At 38.2% G+C, this 11,781-nt stretch overlaps 1 protein-coding gene across 1 annotated transcript; it reads right to left on the reverse strand.

Moving 5' to 3' along the window:
• LOC128457074 (histone acetyltransferase KAT5) lies at positions 1-10,615 on the reverse strand. The gene is made up of 16 exons (XM_053441596.1): positions 10,543-10,615; positions 10,395-10,461; positions 9,286-9,354; positions 9,007-9,143; positions 8,287-8,355; positions 8,019-8,201; positions 6,940-7,110; positions 6,777-6,851; positions 5,524-5,586; positions 5,034-5,282; positions 3,342-3,431; positions 3,117-3,257; positions 2,933-3,026; positions 2,666-2,825; positions 2,469-2,550; positions 1-1,723 (listed from the first exon to the last, which is right to left on the reverse strand). Exons 1-16 carry the CDS (start codon positions 10,570-10,572, stop codon positions 1,589-1,591), a joined length of 1,815 nt encoding a protein of 604 aa, XP_053297571.1. The 5' UTR covers positions 10,573-10,615; the 3' UTR covers positions 1-1,588.
• Between the last annotated feature and the right edge of the window lie 1,166 nt (positions 10,616-11,781).

Below are 11,781 nucleotides of genomic sequence, written 5' to 3' on the forward strand. Positions count from 1 at the left end.
TGGGAAATTCACACTTTTAAAATCAAATATTAAAGACACTTTACAGGGGTTTTTACAATGTTTTTTTATCAATCCAACAAGATTTTCAAATCAAAGGTTCAAATCATACTCCCAACTGTGTTTCACATAGATATGCTAAATTATTTCACATGTAAACATAAAAACACAAACTTGAAAGTAAGATATCACTTTAAGGTCTTGTCCTGTAATTATTGTGAGGCCTGTTAGTTTACATCAAGTAAAAAAGAAATACAACTGTACAGAAAATGTACATTCCTCTAACAGATCAACATGGCTTCTGTCTTCTAAAGTTTTTTTAATAATCAGGTTCAGTATGTACAGTAACAAGCAACATGTTTAACTTATGGATTTGTCTCATTGCACATTGAGTACAGATGATCGCAACGGGGGATGAACAGGAAAAACCAACTATTCACCTGAATGGTCACAAACAGAAATCATATACGCTTCCAACAATTTAAAATACATGGAAATGAAAAGCAGAGCTTCTATTGTAAAAGATAAACATGAACTGAACATTAACAACATTAAAACATCGGATCTTATGTCTAGTTTTAAATATTTGTCTGTTTCCAAATAGTTCTGAATATATATTTGTATATATAGAGATACGTGTAGCATAATCGACTTTGATTTGACACAAGGATCCAGAAGCCTTTAGCAGCATATTTCTATTCCTCTTCAGGCATCGTCGCCAGTGGAATCACAATAAACAGATGAGCACTGTGTGCCATGAGGAGCTTGACTTGGCAGAACTTTACTCTGAAAACAGAAGTGGAGTCTGATTTCTTGTACTTTCTTTCCTGTAACGCAATCCCAATACTGATCACACTGAGTCATTGATATAAATATATATAAATACAACCAGTCCTATCATCAGTGGGTATTGTTTCCAATCACTATTATTACTACTCAAACCTTTGTACACAGGAAGAGGTTCGGATGTCTGCACACCAGAAAAATACCTATGTAGAAAGTGATGATTAAGGTTTGGACTGTGAGTTATGGCATTGTTTAATGAGTGTTATCATAGTGAACGAGGTTTTCTAACTATAGCTGGTATAAAAAAAGGGATTTTTCTGGTTTAGGTCAAAGAGGGAATTTTGAAAACTCTCTGGGATATATAAATATTTCGGATGACTTTTTAATTCTACTTCCACAACTTTGTTGCAGATACAAAGACTGTAGAAAAAAAGACACGTTCAGGTTTATGACGGCCAAAACAGGAAATTAAAACTGTCCTTGTTGCATTCATGGAAAGGAAATCTCCTTTTCATTAGGTGGTCTGTATGTTTTGCCATATTAACCATTAATTTACACTATATTTTTTGTTCAGTCACCGTCTCTCTGCTGTCCGCAGGTTTGAACAGTTTACTCTATCCTCACAATATACAATGAATATTCACAATAAAAGCTTCTGCTTCTCAAGTCACAGTTTATGTTCATTGTCTGGTCTGATTGAGGTTCTTGATGAGGAGAAAAAAAAAAAACTTGATCTGATCCATTATTTGTTTTAAGTCTGTAATCTGAAAGTCTGGGATGGTTTTCTGTGAACCAGGCTCGGGCTCTACCACTTGCCCCTCTTGCTCCAGTCCTTAGGTGTGAAGTGAAGACATTTTGGATCAATGCGTAAGTGTCTCTTCTGCATCGCTCTCTCATGCCCCTCCACTATGTCCTCTGAGAGAGTCAGGATGTACTGTCCCTGGAGTCAGAAGACAAGACAAAGTCAGTTCATACTCTCCACAGCAAATTGAATAACATTTTAAATAATTTAAGTTACGAATTAAATCAAACAGCAATGTTCCTTGTCACCGGATTTTGAAAATATATTTACTTTGAAAACATTCTTGAACTTAAAATTCAAAACATGTCCTAGTGATTTCTTTACACCACTTTGTTCACACTGAGATAATTCTAATATAGGTTCATATTTTGTGTAGTGCATTTGAAATAACTACAGCAGAACAGGATGTTTTTAAATTTTTATATATATATATATATATATATATATATATTCATGAAAGTCCTCTGCTGACTCCATACTCTTGTAATTTTTCTTTCAATGATAGGAAACTCAAGGTTTAGAGTTGAAAAACATTTCCTGGAAAATGCCACAGTTAGTAACTTCTGCTCTTTTTCCATTACCATTTATGTTACTCTTTAGTAGGGCTGCACTATAATAGGAAAAGATGCGATATGAACGCTGTGTAATATCACGAAGACGATATGATTTGCGATTAACAAACATAAACAGTCCCTGGCTACGGAGGCAAAGACCACAAGCAGCTTTTTGGCCAGGAGAAGGGGCACAGCCCGACCGCAGCGCCACGGTGTCTTTTGCGATACGTCTATTGCGCATGTTGATATCGATATATCGTTCGGCTCTACTTTTTAGATAATTTTAGATCAGAACATCAATTTCTTAACAGATAGCAGGGGTCTCTCACCTTGTAGTAGTTGATTAGGTTGAGGTACTGAAGAGTTGAAATGACGTCTTCTTTCTTTACACTCGTGATCTCACTGATCTCACTGAGAAAACAAAAAGAAAGGGTCAAACGACAGAAGGGAAACTATGAATTTCTTTATCTGAAAGGTTTGTTAAGAGGTGAATTTAAGTTGAGATAAAATGGCACCAGTCACATACTTGATGGTAATCTGCGGCCTTTCACCATTGTCAGGTTTAAGGTCCATGAGAATTTCCAAGATGGTCTGTGACCAGTAGGAACGATAGGACAAAAGACCAAGGTCAGAAAGTGGCTTCTCTGGAGTTCCCGTCTTCCCTTCGACCTTGGACAGCTCATAACCTGACAAACACAGTGAGGAGATAATCAGCGCAGATGAGAACACAGATATGACCAAATCAAAATACTACTACTATTTCCTCAGCCACTGTTTCTGTTACTACACTTACTGAATTCAATAAGCAGCTTGCCATAGCCCCTCCGCTGGTAGGGAGGCAAGGTCAGGATGCAGGCGACGTTATAATCTTCAGTTGACTCTTTTTCCTGCACACAGTAAATACTCATTATGTTTAGATTTTGACACAAGGACATAAAAAAGAGGTTATTTCAAAACCGTCTGCATGATTTATGTACCTTAGAGAAGTATCCCACTATGTGGAAGCCTTTGGAGTCATACTCCGTCATTACATAGAAGAGGAAAGGGTCCGTGTCATAATACAAGGTTTTGTGATCCAGGAAACATTTAGCCAGTAAACACAGGTTCTGGGAATACATCTGAAAAATAAATGCACACATTAATGATAAACATAATAAATGCTTTACAAATGTTGAGGAGAGACAAAGATATCAGTCACTTACTTTGTTTTTCCTGCCGTCAATCTCAAAGAATGAGATGGTGCCTTTGCGGTAGATCTCGTTGCCTGGGGGATGTCTCAGGTTACATTTTGTCTGTAAAGATGAGAGAGGATGAGAGCGATGTCCAACAATCTCAAAAGTTTTGTTCACTACATGATTTACAGCCCGATTTGCCAGTCTCAATTGTGTTTTGGAAGTCACAGACGAAAGCCCTGATCTGCGCCGGATCAGCAGTCGATCTTCGTCAAAGATGCGATTACAAAGGTCGCAGACAGATTTCCAACCTGATGATCGGAGTCGGTGACACCAGCAGCCAAAAAGAGCAACGGACAATGGTGAGGTGCCCCCTGATTTTTTACACTGCACATATCTGGTATCTGGGAAATCAAGCGATTACTATGTGTGTTTGGGACAGGAACACTGACTCGGCACCAGTGTTGGGAGTAACGCAGTACAAAGTAACGCGTTACTGTAATTCCACTACTTTTAGCGGTAACGAGGTATTTTTTTTAATCAAGTAACGCAGTTACAGTTACTGAAATTTAAATGAGTTCGTTACTCGCGTTACTCTCTTTTGCAGAGGTGCCCAATACGTCGATCGCGATCTACCGGTCGACCGCGAAGGAAGTGTGGAACGATCGCACTGGACAAGAGGCAGTCATGAGGACGCTCCGGCGCATGTAAAAGCTCTTTTTCTTTTTTTCGCCCCCCCCCCCCCGCCACATGGTCGAGCGTTTAGATTTCTCATCTGCTCTCTGTATCGCTCACGGCGGAGTTCCATCCCGATGCGCACACACACAGGTGGGCACACTCCCACCAGCGGACAGAGAGCTTCCGCGGCCCCCCCACCCAAAAAAAGCTGTAAACCTAGTCCTAGGGGAAACACTGACAGCGTTGGCGTGTGTATTAAATCTGTCCGCTCCGTGAGAGCTACAGGCAGGTACGCAAGGTGAGCCTGATTCTCTCTCCAAAGAGGAAATAGGCTCTCAGATCATACATTTGAGAAGCTTCTCCTCACTTTTATTTCATTGGGCCTAATGTGGTAAAAAAAAACACTGTTAAATGACTGAGACAGTTATTTTGTATTAAGTTAAGTATTAAAAGGGATTTTTGTATTACTGCTTTATTTGAAGGCCTGTTGCCCTGTTGATTACAAAAAATATGTTTATTGTGTTTAACTGTTCAGTACTATTCATATTCATTACATTTAAAAAGCAGACATAAAAGTAACTTAAAAGTTACTTTCCCTAGTAACTAATTACTTTTGATATACAGTAACTGGTGAAGTAATTCAATTACTTTTAGAAAAAGTAACTAGTAACTGTAACTAATTACAAATTTTCAGTAACTTGCCCAAGACTGCTCGGCACAGCTTATATTACCTGCATTAGGGTCAGTTTGGGTTTGTACCAAAAAAACGATTCGTTGTCTCTTGGTTTGGTTCGGGTCAGGCAGAAAAACCTGTGCTGCCTCTATTCTATAAAACCAATATCCACGTAAATTGAGAGTTTCATCTCTTCTCCAGCCTCCAACGTATCATGACAGAGACGACCAGGAGGAATTGAACATAGTTTGGAGACCAATTGGTGGATTCTCCTGGTGATAGCTGTGTAGTGTGTGACCCCCTGTCCCCTGTGGTGTTGTGTAAAATCTGCGTAAGCCGCCAGAGGCAAAGAACAAACGGATGATTCTTACCAAATGCCTCTGTAGACACTTGAGGCTTTTGAGATACTTGAGGCAGAATTCACAGAGGTAGAGGATGGGCAAGGCGGTGAGTTCCTGCGGGTATGGTGAGAAGTACCAGGGTTTCAGTCGGTGACGTCCTAGCTCTATACACTCAATGTTTTTCATCCGGGTCACGATGTCATCGTGGCTGCGGTCAGACACCAGACTCCCTGTCATGCGGGGTGCAGATGGGATGCCATCCGAACTGTCCTGGGAATCCTGGAAGTAAACAATGTGGACATTATAAATATTAGACCCTCCTGTTGAAGCTATTTCTTTAAAAACAAAAAAGCTTCTCGATCAAATGAGCAGATGCTTTTATTTGATGTATTTTTACAGAATTTGTAAACTAAACTTGGATCAGAAGTAATTTTCCCGTCAGGTTTATCGGACCCACTAAGGCACAGCTGAATTTGGACCGCAACACACAATCAACCTTGAAACAGGAAATTAAACAGACCTCTGGTGGCGGTAGAAAGACACTGGCACTTTGAGGGTTGTTATACTGCAAAACCTTTATCATCTAGCAGAGGGAAAAAAGACAAAAACACAGGATTTAGGAAACTAAAGAGGGGAATAAAACAATTCTTCTTTACACTGAACAGTTTGGTTAAGGGGACAGATTGAAAGCAATAATGGACTTTAGTGTAACATTGTAGTTATAGTACATTTCAGGGTGGGTTCATAAGTAGCCGACCAGCAATTCTGACAATGATAGAAATGTCAAACTGTGAATGAACAGTGAGGAAAAGTGCAAACACAAAACCACCAATTATTTCAAGTGGGTTGAAGAGGCTGTTTAGTTCACTTATAAGACAACCCCACTGGCCATGGTCATCAGAGACGTGAGCAGATATATCAGCTGCAGCAACTTTCTCATTCCATACAATGTGTGAGAGAAGCTTGATGGAGTGATGGCAACTCTTATCTGCTAGTTTTTTTCCAGTGCAAGTCACTGCTTTGCTATGTGTATGAATTAAAATAGGCCAAAATATTATCCGCTCTCCTTCTGGATTATGCAACCAACATCATACATTTCTTTAAAAGATCATAAACATTCAGAAATTCAAATTGCAAATGCTTAAATTTAAGATGAATAATAATATGAATTTGGGGGAGTTTTTTTTGGGTGTAATAGCTTTGAAAATGACTAGTTTAAATTTGTTAATTCTTCACCTGCAACAATTACAAGGCCAATATAACCTTAATCAAAAATTAAATATAAATAGAAAATTAAAGACACGAGAAAATGTAGAGAATAACTAAAACAGTAACCTACGGTAACCCAGCAATACATGCTACTTAGTAACATATTATTAGTAAATATGTTTTCAAGGCACTTGTATATTTGTAGTAACTAATGGTGACAGATATGACAAAGGTGAAAAATTAAATGTGAAGAGTAAAAACAAAAAGACAAAACATTAACAAAAAATGTCTTTGTTTTACTTCTTTAAGAAAATGTGTTTCATCAGAAACATTATGAGCATTAAGATTTATATAGTTTGTTACTTGACTGTGATGTATAATTGAATACTGTGCACCAATTAAATAGATTTTCACTTTTTAACATGGATAAAGCTACCAGAGGTGAGCATAAAATATGTTTGTATTTTAGTTGGCACATTTCAAACTGAAATATAATGATGCATCTTCAAAACTAAAATAATGAAGAGACTGACATTTGAAATGAGAAAATAATTAGCCTCATACCTCATCAGCTCCCCCACAATTAGCTTTCCTTTTCCTTCCGGGCTGAGGGGGGATGAGCCGTCGGGCAGTGCCGTTCTATCGTTGCATAGAAATGAAAAGTTACACATGAACCTGCAAAACACTTCAGCTCAAACATTTAAGAGCCCAAGAAGATGTTATGTACCGTTGTGAGTGAGGCGAGCTGGTCATGGTCTTCGCGGGACTTGAAGGTGTTGGTCTCCCGCACAGCAGGAAAAACAGATGCCTGAGTGGCTTCAGCTGAACTTGGCAGGGAGGGGACCGGGGGGGCTGGGGGTACCTGAGTCACCATGGGGACAGGCTCGACTTTCCTTTTCTGCAGCAGACAAATATTGTTAAGACACTTTGCTTGAAATTCAGACAGAACACACTCATTATTGAATCAGAAAATATTTGTTTGCAGATATTTTTTGATTCAAGCCAGACAAGAGGCATGTGGTCAGTAATTCCCCTACCACTATATTAGGGGGGCGCCCCTAATATATAAAAAAAATATATATATATCTTTTTTTTATAGCGCCAGATCTCAACACTAATCATTGAAGTTTACATTTCCTAAACAAACTAAATTATTTATCTTATTTATACAACGGCATGTCATTTCCGTCTCTACATAGTCGCGTGTTTAGATTACTCCTCTGCTCTCTGTATCGCGCACAGCGGAGTTCCATCCCAATGCGCACACACGAACACGTGCGCGCACACACAGGTGAACACACTCCCTCCAGCGGACACCCCCCCCTAGCATCCGCCCCTGCCCACGAGCAACCCCCCCCCCCCAAAAGCTTTAAACCTAGGGGAAACACTGGTGGTTATGTTTAAAGTATCACCAATGTAATAATTACATTTTGGGGGTTCCAGTTCTAGTTCATAGAGGGGTGTCATCTAAATATTACTTACAATCTGTTCATTGATATAGTCAGATAAAACTTTGTCCAATATCTGCATGTTATCCTGGCATTAAGATGCGACAAACACAGATCATGTAACAAAAAATATGTTATCACAAAGAAGTTATCAATATATATTTTCTATTACCCCTCCTAAAATACCAACTGCATCAACCAATCTCCACTGTTTTTTGTTGTGTTATTTAATACATTCTGTGAATGTGGTTTTATATTGTTTCTTTTTATGTCTGCAGACAATTAAAGCTCAGAAAAACAATACATTTTCAGTATAATTACACAAAAGATTGCAACAAAGAAAAAAGATGCCAGCTACCTTGAAAGATCTGAAGCTGACATTTGGCTTTACAAGTCCAGTGCGTACACCAGACAAACACTTGGATACATTGTGTTTTAAATCACTTCCAGATTTGATCTGCACGAGTGGATCATCCTCTTCCTTTATTGTGTCATGGTTGTTTGTCTCTGGAGTTCCGTGCAATTCGGTATGACTCGAAAGCTGTATGATCATACAAGATGCATGTTAAACACCAGGCTTAGACAAGGTCTCAGTCATTTCCGGAATGGGTAAATTCAAGTTGTACCGGTGTGGGAAGAGTTTTGCCTCTGGAAGGGGCTGTGGCAGACTGAGCGTTGAGATCTAGACTCTTCCTCTGAATTAAAAAGAAAGGAAGGAAAGGACGGGGTTAACTCACAGTTATGTTACCAGAGGGTGTAAATAATAATTAATCACTGTATACATAAACAGATCATTTAACAGTTTCTGTGGCAGTTATTTGAATCAAAACTAGATCTGAAGAATTAGTAAAACAGAAATAGGAATATATAAAAAATCTGTTACTTAAGAATGAAGACTACTCTATAGGCTGCACTACCATGGGATTTTTTTTGTACATAAAAGGGTCATGGGTTTTATGGGCAAAAAGTTTTAACATATAAAGGCTCGGAAACAACTCATACATTTTGTGGGTAGATTTCAACATTTCATTCAAGCAGCATGTAAGTCATTAGCAGGGTGACCATAAGATTGGTGGCTGATATATTGTAGTTTGTTTCGTTTTTCTACCACACAAACAAAACCATGTGGAAATTTTGTTATAAAAGTTCTGATAACAATTATTCTCATTAACTAGTGTTAAGATGCTTAAAGTAAATACTACTGCTTACAAATATTAATATACAGCAATACAGGTTAGTATAGGCACTTGTCAATATTCACAACAAAGTTTGAAATTACTGAGTTACTGTCAATATTTTGTGGTTTAAAATAAACGTTTTGTTGTGTAGTACTTATACACGCTTACCACTTCTCTTTCTGGAGAACTGGGACGGGAGCCTGGAAGACCATTCTTAGTTGGAGTTTTAGCTTCTTTCTTGGGGAACTGAAGCTTCTTCATGTCCAGCCTGTCTGCTGTGACCCACTCATCCAGACGCTTGTTGACTTTTCACACAAGTCATTTTACACAGACAAGAACACAATTGCTGTGATGTTTTTGTGATGTGTAATACAGCCAATACAGCGATTATAACAATTATACAGTCCAGTATAAACAAAGGAGCGAGACAAATGCACAAATACTCACAGTCGATGTAGTGAACATAGAAGAGCTTCCTCGCAGAGACTTCTTTTACACTTAGAATTTCAGCCAATGCTGTATGAAGAGAAGTTAATAACATTTTAGATTTAATATCTCACAACCAATATTATAGGTTAGAAGCATCATGTATGGGTCAGAGGTAATAGTAAATGGCACCGAGACAGAAAATTTAAATGAAAAAAACTAAATGGCAACTGACTGTTTGGTTTGTTTAAATAATTGCAAATCTAGTATTATTCAATGAAAGACTGATTAAAAACAAGCCATTTAAAGACTTCATTTTAAGCACTTAGAGGGTTTTGCCATTTAAAAAAAATGTTATTAAGTAAAGAATTATGAAAAGTATTAGCTCAATAAGATGAATCTGGAGGAAATAAGAATTGAAATTATTTACAATATTTATTCAATTATTTTATCTTTTCTGTAAGAGTAGATAATTATACATTTTCACACCCAGTGTATATATTATAAAATTAAGCTCTAAAACAAGACTATGTCTATAGTTAGTGCTTAGGTTATACGGGTCACAACACTGTGAAATCCCCGCAATGATGTGAGATTACAAACTGTCAGTCTGTCCATGTGTATCGAAATGTAAGAATGGTAACACTGCCACATAATAAGTTTGTAGAAGTGTATCAATAAGATACAAGGAAGAGCCAGTGGGCTGTCGACTAAGATCTTACTGGGGCTCTTACTTCTCTCTTCTTGCCAGAAACAAGTAGAGTCAACCACAACAACTTTGGCCTGAACTTGACATTTATAACTGAGCCAGACAGAATTCAAATAAACTGATGTTTCACCTGAACAGGTGTATTTTACGTTTGTAAACAAAGGCCAGTTGTCACACAGATTTCCTCTCTTTGGGGATAAAATGTATTATTTATGAAAACACCCACAGGACATGACTTGTTAACGACTCATCGGATGTAGCAGTGTCTTGGTAAGCATTCAAATTAAAGTCGTTACCCTAGCATGGGTCCCTGGGAGTGTTTACGCTGCTCTGAGCAGCGGAGCCCGTTAACAACAGCTAAGATTAGCCACATAGCATTAGCATTAGCTTAGCACTGGGAAGAGAACCGGACAATACTTACGCCACTCGTCCTCGTGTTCCTGGTTTTTACGAAGAACGGGCAGGCGACAGCCCTCCACAATCTCCACCTGTGGGAAGACAACACGTCAAACTCCACCAAAACAGCGTGAGAAACGTCTAATATAAAATTGCATCTTTAGGAAACCTACCGACGATCCGCTGTCCGCCATTTTCGTCATCAGTGAGAGCAGCAGCAGCAGCAGCAGCGGGGTGTTGTGGGAAAATGCCGGTCCACGTCAAAGACGAAACAAAAAGCAAGATAAACATCGAAAGGCCACTTTGGTGAGCGGAAGTAGAAAAACGCACCCGGAAACGAGGCAATAATAGCCGAACTATATCTGAACATCTATATTTAGTTAATTAGCTGTTTTTTTGCTTTATGTATTAGTTATCTGTCTTTAGATCCAACTTTTTAATGTTCCAACTCTGTACCTGTGTGTGTAGAACTTAAAGTACTCCATTATTCAAAAACTAATATTCTTGCTAATGGGTTGTTGACAACATTGTTGTTTCTAATGCAGAATTTGGTTGGAACTTAATAATTTCTCTGACTATACCCAGTGCACCTGAATGGGTTGAGAAGCCGTATTGTCTTTTGTCTTTTAGTGAACTGGTCCTATACATTTCTTACCACCAGGGGTCAACGTTGTCTATAAATTAATCTGTCCTAAAAAGGGAACAGACTTCCCACATGTCTTTAACAGAATTATGTTAGTTTATGTGTGAACTTTATATTGTTTTTAAATTAAGATCTTTTGTGGGGTTCCTGTGGTTTCATAATAATAATAGTATCTAAATATGTATATATGTTATATGTTATATCACATTTACAAACTAATAGTGATCAAGTAAACTTTTATAACAATGAAAAAATAAGGGAGAAAGTTATATTCATTTATCTGTACATTAAGACTCATTTCATCATCAAAATGATTCACCCATGGCATGAAGGAGTTCAGCTCTGAGGGTCGTCACAAGGTCTCATGCTGCATGATTCACAGCAGAGAGCAGAACTAATTACTTCCTTGATGACGCTCTGAAGAAACTTGTGCTCAAGTTCAAACAGTTGATGCACATGCAGTTTTCTCTTGTTTGCTAAGTTGCTTGTTGTTTTCTTGTTGGTTGGTGGTTGTCAAGGACTCTTTCTCACAAGAAGCTTCTGCTCTCGTCGGGATCTTGAAGTCAAATGATGTTTGTCTGCAGGTGACAAACAATAGTTGTAACAACAACTTTTAAACCTTTTAAACTCCTATAGTTGTCATAGTACTACTTCTTACAACTCCCTTTGATCTAGAAACATATAATAAATGTATTCACATATTTTGTTTGATAAATTCAAACACAACCTGAGAGAGAGAGAGAGAGAGAGAGAGAGAGAGAGGGGGGGG

Source organism: Pleuronectes platessa, chromosome 15, assembly GCF_947347685.1.
Source record: "Pleuronectes platessa chromosome 15, fPlePla1.1, whole genome shotgun sequence".
Classification (NCBI taxonomy): domain Eukaryota; kingdom Metazoa; phylum Chordata; class Actinopteri; order Pleuronectiformes; family Pleuronectidae; genus Pleuronectes; species Pleuronectes platessa.

Coding starts and splice junctions, on each gene's coding strand:
- LOC128457074 (XM_053441596.1), bottom strand. CDS start 10,572: ATGACGAAAATGGCGGACAGCGGATCGTCG. Junction 9,144..9,285: donor CTATGTTCACTACATCGACT/GTGAGTATTTGT, acceptor TTGTGTGAAAAG/TCAACAAGCGTCTGGATGAG. Junction 8,356..9,006: donor GTTCTCCAGAAAGAGAAGTG/GTAAGCGTGTAT, acceptor TTTTTAATTCAG/AGGAAGAGTCTAGATCTCAA.